Source organism: Eurytemora carolleeae, unplaced genomic scaffold (genome assembly GCF_000591075.1).
Source record: "Eurytemora carolleeae unplaced genomic scaffold, Eaff_2.0 scaffold1046, whole genome shotgun sequence".
Lineage (NCBI taxonomy): Eukaryota > Metazoa > Arthropoda > Copepoda > Calanoida > Temoridae > Eurytemora > Eurytemora carolleeae.
In genome coordinates this window covers 74,628-93,128 of record NW_019396932.1, presented here as the reverse complement: position 1 = coordinate 93,128, position 18,501 = coordinate 74,628, and the positions used below count along the sequence as shown (strand labels likewise).

Below are 18,501 nucleotides of genomic sequence, written 5' to 3'. Positions count from 1 at the left end.
CTTTTAAATTGAAAAGATGCTTCCACTTTTAAATTAAAAAGAAACTGATTTTGAAAACTTTTTATGTGTGAATTAGTCCTGTTTCTAGTTTAGAAAATTAAAGGTCTTACCATCAGGGTGCAAACATATACAGTCAATAAAGTTGCAATGATATAAAGACATTAGCATTAGCGGTGAATAATCAGTACCTATGAATGGTGCATATGCAAAATGGCGATATAATATTTAAATGAATGATTAACGAATAATCAAAATGACTGAAATAATCTAGACTACATTTATTTGTTGGATGGTTTTGACGGTTAAAAATAAAAATTTTGCCTTAAAGTATTTTAAAGTTGTTGAACATGTTCTAACAAAATCCGAAAACTGTTTATAGCTGTTTATTATTTATTATAGAGTTAAAAAAGCTGCAGTCTATACAGCTAAGTTATCTTTACAGTATATGTAGTATGTACATTGTACACTGTACACTGGATATCAAGACCAGCAGCTGAATTCCTAAACTGATATCCAATACAAGATTCCAGCTCTGAGACCAGATTTAATGAATAGCAAACATTGTTAAACCTCTTAGACATGGCTCAACCTCTTCTATCTTCAGAGCTGAAAACTTTAGAACGGTGGATATCGAGATTAATGCATGATCCTCTCTTTTTCTTGATATCGAGACTAATCTAATCTTGTACTTGTATCCTGAAAAGTGTATAAAATTCAACCAATCAGAGTCGCGTATATGAAGCCGATAAATTTCAAATTTTGCGCGCCATTTAAGATTATATACAGAAATGGGAGGAACTCTCTAAATTAGAAAAACTGGTTTTTTATTTTTCTCTAATCCAAGAAAGAACGGTATAAGAAGAAAATCAAAAGTGTATCCATTGGATACTCAGATTAAGTATTTGGGATTAAGGATATGTTTTCAGCTCTGGTTGAACTATGACCGCACGGTTCAGCTATTTCTCGCTTTACATAATACAAATTTTAATCTTCGAATATTTGATCCAGTGTAATAGTTTTAAAGGTTACGACATCATCAGGTTGCAAATAAAGATTAGAAATTTACCATTTTGGAGAAAGTCTGGAGATTGTTTGAAACATATTAAATAAAAATAATATTGTTTACAATGCATGTGTTTGTGTATGTCACTGTCAGCTCGAAAAAATTGTGTTCGACATTTTTCCAAAAATAGTATTTTCTATATTTCAATTGTAAATATTTCTCTCAAATGTGTATTATTATACCTCAACATTAGTAATTCTCCTCAAGACAAAAAACACCTAGTTTACAAACTTTTGTTCAAAACATGCAATTGATGATTACAGAAAACTATTTGATTTTCTTGTGTCTAAATAAAATCTAATCAAATTGATGATTCAATCCATAATATTTGTTTATATCTTTATTGGATAAATAAATGGATTATTAAGTGATTTGCCTACCCTGCACTTAAAGGTAAACGAAACTGTAGTTTTGATAGGGTTAGGGCCAGGAGTTTAAATATGTTTTTTCTACCCCCCCCCCCCCTATCTTTAATTCTGAAAAAAAACCTTTGCACTTAATTGGTTGCATGACTTTCTCAGACAAAATGGCTTAAGTTGACCGAAGAATATTATTTTGTCATTTTTCTATAAATAAGAAAGGGTAATTTAGTTTTTATCTATACTGCATAGTTTAATGGAACATAATACCGTTCAGTAATAAATATGATATAGATAGATTGACAATCTATTTGAGATAGCCCATAACTTTTTATTAATAATTGAAAACTGATTGAAAAATAAACGTTAAATCTATTATAAATATGGATATAAAAACACATTTAAAATCACAAATGTAAATTCAAAATGTGTTGACACAAAAATCAGGCTATGAACATCATGAATTATCACTTGAACAAGAATTAGGACAGCGCCATGAATTTTCATAAAATATACTTACTTTGACCAAATCTTCAAACTCCAATTAATCTCATTTTAACTGTTCTAACGAGTTTGAAATTAAATCATTAATTTCCTAATTCAAAATAATGGTTTGTGACAGAAAGTTGAAGAAAAAAAAATAGAAATAGAAAATTGAAGGAAATCAACATTTATCTGATTATACAGATAAATAAAAATAAACATGGTCATAATGTACCCTAGTATATATCAAGAAGGATGATTGTAATCTTGCATTTGACACGATGTTTATATATCAAGGTTTGCTATGGAACTAAAACCTCGGAGAAGAACGAGGATGCCTGATTCTCCGTCAAGTATCCTCGCTAGTCCAACCCTACAACATACTAAACAACCAGTTTTCAGATAGGTAAACAAGTTGTTCTGTTTACACATAAATGCTCGCAGATTTTCTTGTTTTTATTTGCAGATTTTCTTCATTTTCCTATCAGGAATATCAGCTTATTCAGCCATACACGTTTATATAATAAAAACAAACAGGAAAAGCTAAACATGTAAAGATGTAGTAGCTTATAAGTCATTTCATAAACATACAAGTGGTTATATTAGGTTTAGTAAAAGTAAAGTTATTTAGATGTCGAGTACTTTCTCAACGGCATTTTCCCAAGCGGCAACTTACCAAGGGTAATTTTCCAAGTGGTAACTTCCCATATGTGCAATTTCCCAAGCAGCAATTTCCCAAAAGTCTGTCCTAGCCGCAGCGCTCGGCAACTAATATCTTCTAGCTTGGCATTACCTCAGAATACCTAACCTAACATTTGAAATGTTGCCGCTTGGCAAACTGCACATTTGTGAAAATGGCACTTGGGAAATTTTGGGAAATTGTCACGTGGGAAGTCGCTCCTGGAAAAATGCCGTTGGAAAATTACATAACTCCGTATTATCAAAATGTTACTAAATGATAAAAATGGTGATAAAATTTTCAAAGAAATCTTTTCTTATTTTTACAAAAGAAAAAGTTTCTAAGATATCATTAGTTCTAGGTTCTTTTGTCTCGAAAATTTTCTTGAAATAAATTTAATAAAATTATCCTGAAGGAAAAGATAAAATGTCTTCTGTCAAATCGAAAAATTGACATGTTTTCCAAGATTAAATAAAAAAGTGTAAAAACAGAAAATAAAGATAACATAAAATTGCACTTTTTTTACTGTAAGATAAGCACTTTATTATGAAATTATCACTATTATTAATAATTTTGTCGGACACAAAAACTGAGTTGGCAACTTGTGACGTAAGAATACAGCTGTACTGAGAGTGTACAAACTCTACATTGCCATCTATCGTACTAGAATCTATCTATTCTATCTTTATATTATATTTTTTCTAGGAAAGCAAACATACTCTGTTTCATTTTAGATATTTAAAACATTTTTGTCAGTCTAAATAGCTCATCTCAAAAAGGAGATATGATTAAAAACATTTGAGAACATGTGGGGGGGGGGGGGCAAAGCAGTAGGTATGAAAAACCTTTTTTTAATTAAAGTATATTAGTTGAAGTAAAATTGGTAAAATTAGATTTTTTTAATTTTTAATTTAATTTTAATTTGTTAGATTTGAACAAAATCTGACATAGTTGATATTTTTGTTATTATTTGAAAGCAATAAGGTGTTGGAAACTTATTCCTCCTTAATTTTGTTTAGTTTAAGGGACAGTAAGCGACACACCAGGAAACGATAAGAACGCCCGATGTTAATCGGAACCAATGAAACCAGAATAACTATGAATTAGAAATCCAGGTTAAAGTATCTCAAAATTGTTAATTCATTTGCGAAGAACTTGAGCATTTCTTGCCATAAGAAGCAATGGAGAAACATACTAAAATATCTGTTAGTTAGGAAAACGACGTTATCTTCACAACTGTTATGAGATCAAGGTTTCAATGGTACCGTTGTAAATTGGACATTGCGATCAGAGCATTGGAGGTACCCTTGATATGACTCTTGAAGTAAATTGAATTTCGACTGAACTTAAAATAAGGTTGTACAACTTTTGAAAAAAAGTAATATATTTTTTTTCATTATTAGGGATGGTTTTTGACAAAAGCTCATTTAATTTTCAATCCTTTTTTTGGTTTAAATTTCTTAAAAAATAGAATATCGTTATTTTTGATTCCTTTTACATACAGTTAATACAAGATATGATGATATTTTTTAACCTATTGTCAAAGAAAATCGATTTATATAAATTTTTAAGATATAGTTTTCATTTTAAAATAGATTGTAAAAATATTTTTCTTATTTATAAACAGATTGTAAATATATAAATCTTATTAAGAAACAGATTGGCAAGATAAAGTTCTTATTTAAAAAAAACAGATTAACAAGTTTTAGTTTTTAGAAACAGATTGGAAAGATAAAGATGTTATTTTAAAAACATATTGGCAAGATATAGTTTCATTTAAAAACAGATTGGCAAGATATAGTTCTTATTAAGAAACAGATTGGCAAGATATAGTTCTTATTAAGAAACAGATTGACAAGATATAGTTCTTATTAAGAAACAGATTGACAAGATATAGTTCTTATTAAGAAACAGATTGATAAGATATAGTTCTTATTAAGAAACAGATTGACAAGATATAGTTCTTATTAAGAAACAGATTGGCAAGATATAGTTCTTATTAAGAAACAGATTGACAAGATATAGTTCTTATTAAGAAACAGATTGGCAAGATATAGTTCTTATTAAGAAAGAGATTGGCAAGATATAGTTCTTATTCAGAAACGGATTGGCAATATATAGTTCTTATTTAAAAACATATTGTCTAGATTTTAATTTTAATTCAAATACAGATTGTCAAGATATAGTTCTTACGTAAAAACAAATTGTCAAGATATAGTTCTCATTTAGAAACAGATTGTCAAGATAAAGTTAATAAACATAAACAAGATTAATAAACATATTTAATTATTTTTAAATAAATGTTTATATTTGATTAAGTCAATTGAGCCTAAGTCTCTCCAATCCTAGATGGTCTAGATTGATATAAAGATCTGACTCTATCTCCAGAGTGGGTTCCTAAAAATGATCATAAATATCTTATTGCTGTTTAGTTTCTAAGCTGTGTTCGCCCCAGGACCTGGATCTAGAGCCGGTCAGATGGCTTATGGTGTTGATATTTTCATTTGGTACAGAACAATCTCAATATCCTTTCTGACAGAAAAATCAAGACGCACACTTAAATATTCTCAGTTTCAAGCTCATATCCCTCTTTTAACGCATTAATTAATACACATATATTTGATATTTTGTTGATATTTTTCATTCGGTACACCGACCAATCTCACACAATTCATGGTTCTCATTTCGAATACTCATTTCCCTCTTTTAAGGAATTAATTGATACACACACACACAAGATATTTTACTGATGTGTTAAATTTATTTTCTTTAACCATCTTCTTATATATATTTTCTCTGCTCGGGTTCCCAATTGACCATAATATTTTTGAGGCAACACATGACCAAAGGCCGGTCGAAGATTAAAAACTATGAAATTTATTATTTTTGTACATGCCCAGTTTAAACCGTTTAATCCTCGAAAATTTTATTAAAAACGGCGACTCTAAAGAGTTCAAAGCTAAAACTGTAGAATTTTTTAAAATTCCGTCAAATTAAACAGAACAATCTGTGTAAAATATCACGACTTAAAAAGCAAAAGTTGATAGCTAAAATTGTTACTAGAAAAGGGGGTTGAAACGGCCTAAAAGCCTAGAATAATACAAATTTAGGATGTTGCATTTACTCAATTTACATTGATTGAGTTCGTATTCTTACCACCTCATTCTTTAAGTAATATAAATGTTATACAATGTTTTTTTTAAATATAAAAGTTTATGTTAAACTATAATATGCTTGCTGTTTACTAATTGCTTTTGTGTGTGTTTAATTAATGTTTATACTTAATATCAATTATAAGTAAATATGTAAAAAATGTCCATATTATACAGTTCACTACAGCCATAGATTAACAACAAAACAACTAGAACACTAGATGTCGTCTTTTCAAGATTTAGTGTTTTTTAGTTCACATTAACCCTGAGACAGATGTCCAAAGGATTTAAAACAGTCTATCTCTCTGTTCATTCTCCCAATGCGGCATACGCGTAACTCCTTTAGGCTTCTGCCTAATGGTTATTTGAACGAAAAATCCCTAAACCTTATAAAAAACGACATCTACTGTTTTATCTGTATATAGTTATTAATCTATGATTCAGAAAACTGTGGAATATGGAAGACCACTTTAATATACAATATATATATTTATAAAAAGTAACACGAGCATGAGTAACAGGAATTAAACAACCAAAAAAAAAAATTAAAGATTGCTTTGATGTCGTCTTCCTATTCAACTTTTTCTAGTTCACACTGTAGGTAAATCAGATATTTATTGGCAAAGCAACAATTCTGGAGTTTTGAGTGACGCTGCACGTTCTCCAAAGAAATATATATTCACAAAATATTGACCATTTCTTTTGTGGTTTTTGCCGCGATTTTACCAGTTATCTGAAAATATAAAGCTAATATCTGGTTTCTTATCCCGGTTTTTACTACACTTGCAAGAAATTAATTAAGGGGCTCTGCCTATAAACAGATGTAGAGTTTGTTTATAAAAACAAACGGATTGAATGCCAACCTCCTTTGATCGTTTTTTAGAGAACACACTATAGTTGTATAGTGCTTAAACCAATCAAAATACACTATAGTTGTATAGTGCTTAAACCAATCAAAATACACTATAGTTGTATAGTGCTTAAACCAATCAAAATACACTATAGTTGTATAGTGCTTAAACCAATCAAAATACACTATAGTTGTATAGTGCTTAAACCAATCAATTTAGGGTTCAGACAGCGCAATAAAGAAAGATCACATGTTGGCTATTGCGGGACAGGACAATGTAAATTTTATAGGTTTTGTTTCAAGAATCATTCATGTGAATAATTAGGTTGACAACTGAAATTCCCAGGCTTTTAAAGTTGTCATGTTCTGTGGCTTTCTGTTTGACGAGCTTCTTATAAATTGGTCTACATTTCTTGTATCTTATAAATAGGTCTACATTTCTTGTATCTTATAAATTGATCTACATTTCTTGTATCTTATAAATTGGTCTACATTTCTTGTATCTTATAAATTGGTCTACATTTCTTGTATCTTATAAATTGACGAAGATATCAGGTATTTATTAGATATTAAATTGATCAAATTTATTAAATAAATTGAATTTGTACAAATCTCTGTCAATTTTTTAAATATAAAAGTTCTAGACCACATTTTGAAAATCTCAAGACCAGACGTGTTCGATTTTAGATGTTTAAACTGGAATACTGCAATAATTGTGTTCATGAAAAAAATTTCGCATGGATTGAAGATGATACAGTGAAACCCTTAATAACGAATACATCGAAAGAATTCATCAAATGTCGTATTCTTCACTTTCTGATAATGGAATGTTGAATATATTTAGTTTTTTAATTAAATGATTATATGGAACTCTTTAAAACTGTTCCTGTATATTCATGGCTATTTATTTATTTTCGCAAATAATGAAATTTACGTAATATAGTATAAAACTCATTGAAAAATTTTCAAAACGACATTTGATAAATTCTTCCGATGTATTCGTTAAGGGGTTCACTGTATAAAAGTCGTAACTGAACTTCCATGTTTATTGGGACACCCTGTAGTATTGCAACATAAAGTTTACGATTTAATTTCATTTCTTTAACTTCTGCAGTGTTTAATACTTAAAGTAAAACTAAATATGTTAATTATATGCGCAAAAATACAGAAACCCGGATTGAAAGTCTGTTAAAACCCAGTTTATTGTTTGACACAAGGTTATAATGCAAGGAAACTTATTTCAGAGGTGTACGCATCTTTTGTACTGCAGTGCACTGTCTCTGGGCGGTAATGAAACACAAGACCGATGTCCCAGCCTGACATGGGATCCATATTTCAGATAAAAATCAATGAAATATTCTGGTCTAAGGAAACTATTATGTGAATTATCAAAATTTTCAAAAAATGCTTTTATCCTCCTCGGACACAAAACGAACACTGATGGATCTATTCTTGTTTACAAATTCCGCCCAGAAAGAACTGGTTTCAATGTGTACGCAGAGTATACGCAACTGTAATTAACTTTCCCAGCATTATAACCTTGGTTTGACATATATTAATTTTCCGTCACATCCGTCCATTTTGTGTTCACAATATACAGTGAACACTGTACAGTGTACATGTGTACAATATTATTACTTTGATTTTTAAACTGGTTTTAGTATAAACTTTTTTGTTTATGTAATTAGCTAATATGTAACATAGATTGATCAGTTGGTTCAGTAGCATTCTTGAAGGAACAAAAAGGTTAGCTCGCTTATTTGGTGGTTTTGGTTGTTGTGTGTTAAAGTTTTAGATTTAAGTATGTACTCTAACTTGTTTGTCGCTGTTTAATTTTCTTCCTGTGGTACATTTATTTACTGTAATTTGTCCTACTTTTCCCAATCCCTTTAATCTTAATACTTGGTTTTGACTGTCCAAAATTAACAGAAATGTCAACTTCCGAATTATGATGCTTAATTCTTAATTTAACTGAACTTTTTTGTCTGTACAAAATTTGGTTTATGTGAACAAACTTCTTGAAGTAGAATTTCAGCATTAATTTCTGAATGTTTAAGGAATTAAAATGGTTTAATTTAAAAGAATTCAGCTTTGCCACAAACTCTTAATGTTCTGACTGAAACTTATCTTTTAGACATTTGCTTATCTATGAGACATTTGTCAAACCATCTTATTTCTTCAGGGGCGGATACAGGGGGGGGGGCACATTCCCCCCCCCCTGAATTTGGAATTTTTTGTTCCTATTTTCAGAATAGCTTCTTAATAGCATGCTTAAGGGAAAGAAACCCTATTGCAAAACAGGAAAAAAATCTGTTAAATAAACTAATGTGTGAAAAGTTAAAAATCTAGTTTTTTAGTCTTTAGTCATTAATTTTGACTCTTTTTGAGTCTTTTAGTCAAAAAAAATGTTCGCTTGCGGCGCTATTTTGTTACTAATTATGAATTTTTTTGTTCCTAAAAAATCTTGCCACCCCCCCCTTTAAATCCTGTGTCCGCCCCNGGGGGGGGGGACGCCCCACCTTCCATAGATTTAGACTCTTCCCAGTTTTTACATTGTCCTAAGAACTGAAATGAGAAGTCCCTCTTTTTGAGCAGTTTCCAACTTGATATTATGTCTGTTCAATAACAAAACTTTTAAATTAGGATGTTCCGACTTGATCTGCTCTATGTCTGTATTGCTGTGGTCTGCTCCCAGCATGTTCATGATCGTCAGTTCCTAGGACCACGTTCAAAACCCTCCTCATCACCTCCCTATTCCTCGTCTGCTGATGTACCAAGCACCCCTGAGTATAGACCTCCAAGCGATCAGGAGTATAGGCCTCCAGGCACTCCTGAATACAGGCCTCCAAGCACTCCTGAGTACAGAGTACCAATTGCTCCCGAGTACAGACCTCAGGCAAATGGCTATGAAGACCGTCCTAATGATTACCAACCAAACTATGCATATGGATATGAGCCTGAGCAATGTATCCCTCGAGATGGTCCATCTGATCATGTTCCTAAGGACTATGTGAAGAGGGATGCACAGGACTATGGTCAGCCAATCTATGGTTCCCCTCCACATTATGAAGATGATAATGGTCCCACCAGACCATCGGTTTCTGAGGAGAGTGGTTATATACCCGAGGATATTATTGGGTAAGTAAAATTTTTTGGTTTTATATTGTTCCAATTTCACAAGTATTAAAAAAGGTGTATTATGCTGAATCTGTTTGCATTTAATCGCTACCAATTTTACTTTATCTTTGAAGTGTCTTTTTATGTCTTAAACACTTATTACCAAAGAGTGTTTTAGACGCTTATTTTCCCAAGAGGTATGTTTTATACACTTATTACCCAAGAGTGTTATGTTTTAGACACTTATTACCCAAGAGTGATAGGCATAACCTGAAATTTACTTGTGTTATTCCACTTAACCCTGTTCTTAATCTTGATAAAACCTCTGTATTAATCTGTTATTCATTACAAGCTGGATAGAAATATCTTAGCTAAATGGGCTAATGCTTTTTTCGCGTTGTCAAGTTTTAGAAAAGAGTTTTTTCAGGTTTCGAAGACAGTTTGTATATCTGAGGCAGAAATATCCTGGGACAAACTTGTTGGACTTGACTGAATACTTAGCTGATCCCAACTCGAGGGATGCTCGCATATTTGGTGATTTCTTTTTGCTTAGAGAGATTGTTAACTTATTGCAATATCTAAGAGTGCATGTTCAAAGGCCGCTTCATTAGAAGATTATCTTAATTGCAGGATAACCTACAATTAATAAATCCTAGGTTTATCCTACGTTTTGGATTTATCACTGGATTACGGAAGTACTGTTATAACTGTAATAAATCCATCTTAAATAGTGGCTGGATTATCTATCCTAAATCTACCCTGAGACAGCTGATGCTTTCAATAGTCGTCCTTTAAATTCTATGATTATCTAGCCTTTTTCATTCTTCTGTCTGTTTTGCGCATGCGCATTGGTTTCCACAAATTAATTTGGAAGATAAGACTACCTTTGTTAACTTGAAATATTTTTGTAAAATTTAAAAAATTGTTTATACAAAAAAGAATAGTCTTTTTATTTAAAAATAATATTTTCTAAAATCTTTTTTTTCTTAAATATATTTTTTTAGGGTGGATATATTTTTTCCAAAATTTTTACATTGTTTATCATTTTCTTTTTAGTCATTCTTTCTATCTTGTTTTAATTGGACTATCTTTATCAATCTCTCTCTTATAATCTGAGCCAAACCCAACTAATCGTAGGATTTAGGGTAGGTAATCTAGGGTAAATCCACAAATGCGGGAGAATTACCTTATCCTGCTTTAATGATATCGCGGTATTAGCGTTAGGCCACAATATACACCTCTAATGAAACACTACGGTAGTTAATCTAGCCTTAAATCCACCTGGCGGGATTTATTAATCATATGATTTGGCTTCAATGAAGCGGCCTTAATTGCAAAAATTCGGATGGAAAGAAACGGGCTCTGACAAGTTTTTGGATTTATTTTAATGATCATATTTTCAGGATTACCAGGATTACCACTTAACATCCCTAACACCTTCAATGATGTGTTAACAAGCTTAGGAATCAATGGCTGGCCATTCAACTCCTTTATGAACCCATCTTCCAATCTGTTCATGAATCCTAACAATCAGATCAATGTAAGCTCATTACTTATCTTCCAATCTGTTCATGAATCCTAACAATCAAATCAATGGAAGCTTCTTACTTATCCTCCAATCTGTTCATGAATCCTAACAATCAAATCAACATAGGCTTTTGTTTTTTTCAGTGGAAACGAGAAAATTGTTCAAGAACAGTTCTATGTAAAATTAAAAATAAAAGTTAATTGTATGTATAAAACTTTTAGATCCGAATGGTCTTTCAGCAATTGCCAAAATTGAAGCTGAAATTTTAACTTTTTTGACATAAACTCTAATAAAATGGTTTAACGTAGATTTAACTTGTGTTTATTTAGCTTGGTGGTGCCATCAATGTTCCACAATTGTTCCCTTCCTTCGAAAATGCTTTGCCGAAACAGAATAACCCTAAGGTTCCTGGTGTAGAGACTTGTGGGTAAGCTTTTAACTTCATTTGTTATGGTAAAATATTTCCCTTTTGTGCGTCCAATTTTTAATACTTTTATTGAATATCCATCTGGGTTCTGACCAATAAGAATTCTCTCCTTGGTTTTGCTGAATTTCCAGGCTTCTAATTGGCTGTTTGGTTTGTGCAAATGACATTCTGTTTGAATTTCATACACTTTCCCAGTAGTCAAATTAAGATTAAAATAATCTGCAGATTTGTTAAAATAGAATATTTTTATCTGTTTATCATGGTTTAGTGTGACATAAAAGAGAAGAACATTCAACTTTTCTAGAAATTCTGATGGAGTGTGCATGAATCTTGGTCTATGTTTGACTGAAGGGGGAGAACGAATAGGATCCTGTAGCGAGTGTATAGGGTGTGCTACTTGCTGCAAGGTGAGTGAGTAGGGTGTGCAGGGTGTGCTACTTGCTCCAAGGCGAGTATGTAGGGTGTGCTTCTTGCTCCAAGGTGAGTATGTTGGGTGTGCCACTTGCTCCAAGGTGAGTGCATACTCTATAGGGTGTGCTACTTGCTCCAAGGTGAGTGTGTAGGGTGTGCTACTTGCTCCAAGGTGAGTATGAAGGGTGTGCTACTTGCTGCAAGGTGAGTGTATATTCTATAGGGTTTGCTACTTGCTCCAAGGTTAGTGTGTAGGGTGTGCTTCTTGCTCCAAGGTGATGTATAGGGTGTGCCACTTGCTGCAAGGTAGACCATTATCTTAGATTTGTTTTGGGACAGGAACTTTTAATTGGTGATTAGACTTAAACCGGCAGCAGGTAGTTTAGTGATGTAGCTCAAACTTATTAAATTTGGTCTAAAGCTTTTTTATCACTTAACAAATTTTATCTCTGATCTAAAATATTCACAGCCATTTTAAATTCCACCAAGACTTAATCTTTGGTTAAGATTGATCAGGCTTTAAAGAAAGATTAATATTTTTTTAGTTTGCTTTCTCAGATCAGTCTGCTACTAACAAAACCATCTCTTTCTTTCAATCTCCTGGATTCCCCAACACAAGGTAATTAATAAGGTTTACTAGGTAACTTAATTATTATTTATTAAGATACTCAGTTCTTCAGGTTTAAAGGGTTTGGATCAGATCTGGCACTTACTGTTGGTTTTTGACTTTACACTTACAATTCCCGAACTGTTTATTATATATTTTTCAGGCGTGATTCTTATTCTTCTTCTCTTTCTATTGAAGTGAGAGAAGATGTATCTCAGTTGCTGATAGGTATTTTTAATTTTTATTTATGCTGCACGCACAACCCACGCACCGCTGCCTCTTTAGTGAAAGTTAATTTAACCTATATGAAGCATAACTTCTGACCGCATTAACCTTGTTGCACTGGCTATTTATGTCCATAGAGTTAGGTACAGTACAAACTTGGACCGGAAAGGTTGACCCGGTTCGGAAATTAAAATGTACTAAGGCTGCCTGTGAACCAGCGTACATAAAATAACAGGCTGGCCCATCTTTGCTGTTTTAATGGACTGTACAATTTTGAAGCGACAGGATTGTGCGGTTAACAATACAATTATTAAAGCAGCAGACCTTTGCGATTAACTATGGGTGTCATGGGGCATTTTTGCTGAACAAAGCTCAGATCCAATGGTTCTGAAGTTCAGTAATATGTTAAAAAACTTTTAGAAAGAATATTGTGGCGTTTTTGGGATTTAATAACAAATTTAAGCGGGAAAAAAAGCTTTTTGCATGAAAACCATTGTGCGTCTAAATCGACCACCTTAATTTTATGTTACTGAATGTTTCATTATGTTAGTTTTTTTGGCATATCTTGTTATTTTAAAAAGGATATGACAGATTTAATAGGTTCAGCCTTATAACACATTTGTTAGCCTTAAAACACATTTGAAATTAATCTAAATTGTTTTTAGAGTTTGTGTATTTTGAAATGCCAATTGGACAGGATGGCTGTGGTGAGGATGATTATTTGGAGATTATCTCTCCCCAAAGTCCCGGAGGACTACTAGGTCCAGGAAATTCTAAATTCTGTGGACTTAATACTGATCAACATATCTACATTGATGTACGGTAGGAAATTGTTTTCTTTAGGAAGGAATGATGTTTTATTTTATGCAGTGCCGGAGATTGTAAAATTTAGAAATTTCCTTGGAATATTAAAAAGGATATTTCAACCATATTAAAAACGATATTTCAATCATATTAAAAAGGATATTTCAACCATATTAACAAGGATATTTCAACCTGTGTTAAAGAAAAAGATGTTCAGCTTAATGGGCTGTAAAAATTAGACCAAGTAAATTAAGGTCTCAATGGATCATGTGAATTGTAACTCTCTGTGTAATATATTTCATTTTTTGAGGTTTAGAATTTATATCTATTTTATTTTTTAGTCCTGGAGATCTTGTGATAATGAAAGTTGTCACCTCCGGAGTAGGTTTTGTTCCTCTAGCAAACAGTCCTGGAACAGATAGAGACGATCCCAGGATACATACTCAAACTCTTTTCAACTCAGGAGATGCATCATACAGGTTAGTTTAATACATATCACGGCCTCATGATGCATAATACAGAACTCAGGAGATGCATCAAAGGCCCTAGGGATTTATTACACAACTCTGGAGATGTATTGTACAGGTTATTCTGATAGAAATAGTAATCTTGGATCTGCAAACCTTACTGCTTTTCATGTTTAATATTAAGATCACTCAGACAGTTGTAATAGAGATAGTAATCTTGGAAACTTATACGTTTCTGCCTTTCAGGTTTAATGTCAAGATCACTCAGATCTTGGAACAGTGTTCTAATAGAGATATATACTTAAATACTTCTAACCTTCTTGCTGTTCAGGTTTTAATATCAAGATCACTCAGATCTCTAACAGTTTCCTTATAGAGTTGTATACCTAGCTACTTTTAACCTTTTTCCTGTTTTAATGTTAAGATCATAGAAATTCTAATACGGTGCTTTTAGTAAGCCTAGATACTTTAAACTGTCCTTTTAGTAATCCCAGTTACTTCAAACTGTATTTAGAAATCCTAGATACCTCAAACTGTGCTTTTAGTAATCCTAGATAACTGTGCTTTTTAGGTTTAGTGTAAAGGTCACTCAGATCTTGACCAGTGTTCCCATCGAGACAGCATTCCTTGATACTTCTAACCTACAACTTGATGCAAACCTTGCAGCAATTTACCTAAGCCGACAAGGTCATAAAACCTTTTTAATCTCAATTTTTTATTGTATCCTTTATAAATTAGTTTGAATGTCTCCTCTGCATAATGCATTATTAGATATGGCTGTTGAGTTTTTATGGCAGAAACTCTTTTCTCGGTCTAGTTACTCTGAAAAGATTAATTAAATGAGTGTTTGATTATGTATCTGTAATCTGTCTATAGGTGATATCCCTGACTACTACAAGAGTGTTTAATTATGTATCTGTATATAGGTGATATCCCTGACTACTACAAGAGTGTTTAATTATTTATCTGTTTATAGGTGATATCCCTGACTACTATAAGAGGATCTTGGCTCCTAGTGGGTGTAGACAATACTACATGGATGGGAAAGGAACAATCCAAAGTTTTAACTTTGACGGCAGTGCCCCATTCCCTAACAATTTAGATTATACTATCTGCATCAGGTATGAGCTATGAATTGGTTTAATCCTGTTACAAGACGAAAGGGAATTTGGTATTGCAACTTAAAGAATTCACAAATCTTTGATTCACATTACCATATTTAAGTTGGGGTTGTTTGTCATATTTAAGGTGGGTTTGATTTAAAATGAACATGATATAGAAGTTTTTGGTTTAGAAACTTTTTTTTTTAATTGGTTTCTCTGAAAAGTGTCTTGTGTACACAGATATTGAGGTCAACCCTAAGAAAGTGTGTTCCACAAATGGCGTTTTCAAAAAATGCATGGCTTCGTGTAAAAATCTAATCTGACAAAAAAGCTCCCCCCTCCCACCTAGGATTTAAAAATATCTTTTAGCTCCTGTTTTAAGTCTGACCTGTCTTTTTTTCCATAAGTAAATGTTATTCTGTTTCTGAATACTTCGCCTCAATGTAGCATTTTGTATGGACCCAACGTTTTGTTTTTGTTAATAGCTGCCATGTTCAGGCCCTTTGGTTAGGCCCTACACAGTTCCTAGTTCTGTTAATATCTAAACAAGAATTAAAAGAATATTTTCAGGAATCCTCCGAATGCCTGTGGAATAACCCTCTCCTCGGTGAAGTTTGATATTCCTACATCTTCTCATGAATGTGCAAATGGAGCTAATGCTATATATGGAGATGCAGCTTGTTGTACAGCAGGTATACACCCTTTCTTACATTCCATCCAAATTAACCCCTTAACAGGCTAAGGGGGGGGGGGCCCTGAAGTTTTTGCCCTAACACTCATTATTGACACATTATTGAAATTTTATTACTTAAAATCAATGGAAATGTAAAGAATTTTGGTACAGAATATGTTTTAAATTGGGTAGTGTACAGGGCGGTTAAAAGTCAGTTAGGTAAAAAAATAGCCCATAACCTTTTCATAACGAAAGCTACAAATCTATATTTTTGAAAAGCCCTTGAAAAATGGATTAAAAATATGTGTCACACTTTTACATTTGTAATAATTAAAGCAATATTTTTAATTTTTTTTCTTAAGGCATTTTTCCCTTTAACTACAAAAAAAAATTCTCAACAGACTGGGCTTTAAGATTTGGCATGTATTTATAGCTGCGAGAGCAAACTGACAGTTTAATAAGGCTAAAGGGGCATTACACCAAATTAATCAGTGTTGCAACAATTCTTAACAAAATTGTTTGCTTATAATTTTCGCCGATTTGGCACAAACTCTTGTCTTCTTACTCGAATCTTTTAGGTTTTGCAAGATATTTTAAAATCTCAATATTTTTAGATCCTAGTCAAAACCATGGAGTTGTTAAATACATTGGATTGGATGGTACCTCAGATGGAACCATTTCTGGAACCAAATACAAGAATAATCAAGCAAGGTTAGACTTTTTTAGCTTTTCTGGTTTCAGCAGAGTTGGTGAATAAAATTATTTAAATTAAATGTTTAGATTTTTCTTCTGTGGAGATAGACTGGGGAAAACTAACATGGTAGTGTCCAATAGAAAGGGTCCAGCAACCATCAAGGTATCATTTTTAATGTATTTAATGGTTTCAAAGCTACTGTTTTTAGATTTTATATTAGAAGTAATTTGGGCTGGGTTTTGGAAGCTTGGCATGGGGCCTTAAAACTTGGCATTTGCCTTTGGAAACTTGGTGTGGGACTTAGAAGCCTTGCCATGGGCCTAGGAATGTTAGTATGGGTCTATGGAAACTTGGCTTGGGCCTTTGGAAGCTTGCCATTGGCCTTTGAAAACTTGCCATGTGCCTTTGGAAACTTGCCATGTGCCTTTGAAAACTTGGCAATTTGGCTTTGGAACTTGGGCTTTAACATGATTTATTACTGAATGTCCGAAATAATTTATTTTTTTACAAGAAGCTAATTTGAATATTTTTAGGTGTTTTCTGATGGAAACAATGTTTGCAGAAACCCCGGTTTAGGTTTCCGTATCAAATATGAGATTAACACTGGTACTTGCTAAACCCCTTAGATGTGATATCGTCATATGTATTAGATACAATTCTAGTTTTTAAATAAAGATTTATCATAATTTTGTTACATTACATGAGTGAAAGAATCTTTAAGTTGCTGTGCTCTCCATAGAAGGTATCAAAATTGAGGCTAATTATTAATAGTTTTCGTCAATTGAAGGTTATTATAAATTTGACATTCTCTGATTTTATCGTTATTTATCTTGAAACTGAAGATACAAAATGGATTTTTTCCGTAAATATTGCGTTTCCATCACGTCCACCGAATGTGCCACGTTTCTATCAAGAGTGATCTAAGCAATTGTTCAAATTTCATTCTTTCTAAAATAAACAAGTCTCAGAAATTATGGTTAGAGGAAGGGAATCCTCTGACGTCATGAGTCTTCACTATGCCGTATTGAGCATGCGAAATACATTAATGTGCATGTAAAATACAGGGTTATTAAAAAAATTATACAAGTTTATAAGATGTATTTACAACAGAAATTTCTCAAAGAGTCTAATTATGGTATAAAACGTATTTTTAATGAAAGGAAAATATGTAGAGAATAAATTTAACAGACTAAAATACGTAGTGAAGCATATTATTTTAAATTTAAACTGTTTGTACAATGTGAACATACAGTTTACTACAGTAAACCAGAAAACAGAGTAATAGAAAGATGACTTTATAACAATACTTTGTGACAAGTATTTGATGTTACAAAGCAATATAGCTTTCCTGAACATTTACTAAATCACTAATGTAGTGGAGTGGAGATGTTTATACTGCACAACTAATGTCTCAGGCTCATTAGAATTAAGGTTTAAACTTTAGTCTAAAAGTCGTCTTCCTACTTTTCTGTGTATTACTGTATATTTTAAACTTTACACTCCTAGGTCTAAACTGTAAACTTTACGCTGTATACACTGTACACTGTAGACTGTACATTAAACGCTGAAATCTGTTCACTGTACATAAGCATTTGTAGAGGAGTCGTTGGCTGGAGGATAGTTGGGCCTAAGAAAAATTAGCGTCACTTTTTTTTGAAAAACAACTTTTCTTCGTAATTTACTTGAAAAGTATTTATGGGCATTTCCTTTCCTTTAATAATATTCTATTAACATACAAATCTTAGAATTGTTCAGGGCACATAATCCGAATCATAACGGTTTTACTGCTTACACAATACACAACCATTACCGCTATACGTTTTTTGATTACAAAACTTTAAAAACAACTGGCAAAGGAA

At 32.3% G+C, this 18,501-nt stretch overlaps 2 protein-coding genes across 2 annotated transcripts in view; one reads left to right on the top strand and one right to left on the bottom strand.

Annotated features, from left to right (window-relative positions):
• LOC111710254 (metabotropic glutamate receptor) overlaps positions 1 to 2,012 on the bottom strand; it is a gene marked incomplete at its 3' end in the record, with an annotated part of 33,976 nt that extends 31,964 nt beyond the window's left edge. The window contains exon 1 of the mRNA XM_023484322.1: positions 1,943 to 2,012. The remainder of the gene's footprint in view (positions 1 to 1,942) is intronic.
• Positions 2,013 to 8,224: 6,212 nt separating this feature from the next.
• LOC111710250 (uncharacterized) lies at positions 8,225 to 17,328 on the top strand. The gene is made up of 16 exons (XM_023484314.1): positions 8,225 to 8,332; positions 9,230 to 9,724; positions 10,131 to 10,237; positions 11,107 to 11,243; positions 11,561 to 11,658; positions 11,963 to 12,065; positions 12,615 to 12,688; positions 12,840 to 12,904; positions 13,567 to 13,723; positions 14,047 to 14,184; positions 14,744 to 14,859; positions 15,149 to 15,293; positions 15,846 to 15,967; positions 16,563 to 16,659; positions 16,729 to 16,804; positions 17,176 to 17,328. The coding sequence occupies exons 2-16, from the start codon at positions 9,231 to 9,233 to the stop codon at positions 17,257 to 17,259; spliced, it is 2,013 nt and encodes a 670-aa protein (XP_023340082.1). The 5' UTR covers positions 8,225 to 8,332; position 9,230; the 3' UTR covers positions 17,260 to 17,328.
• The last annotated feature ends 1,173 nt before the right edge of the window (positions 17,329 to 18,501 follow it).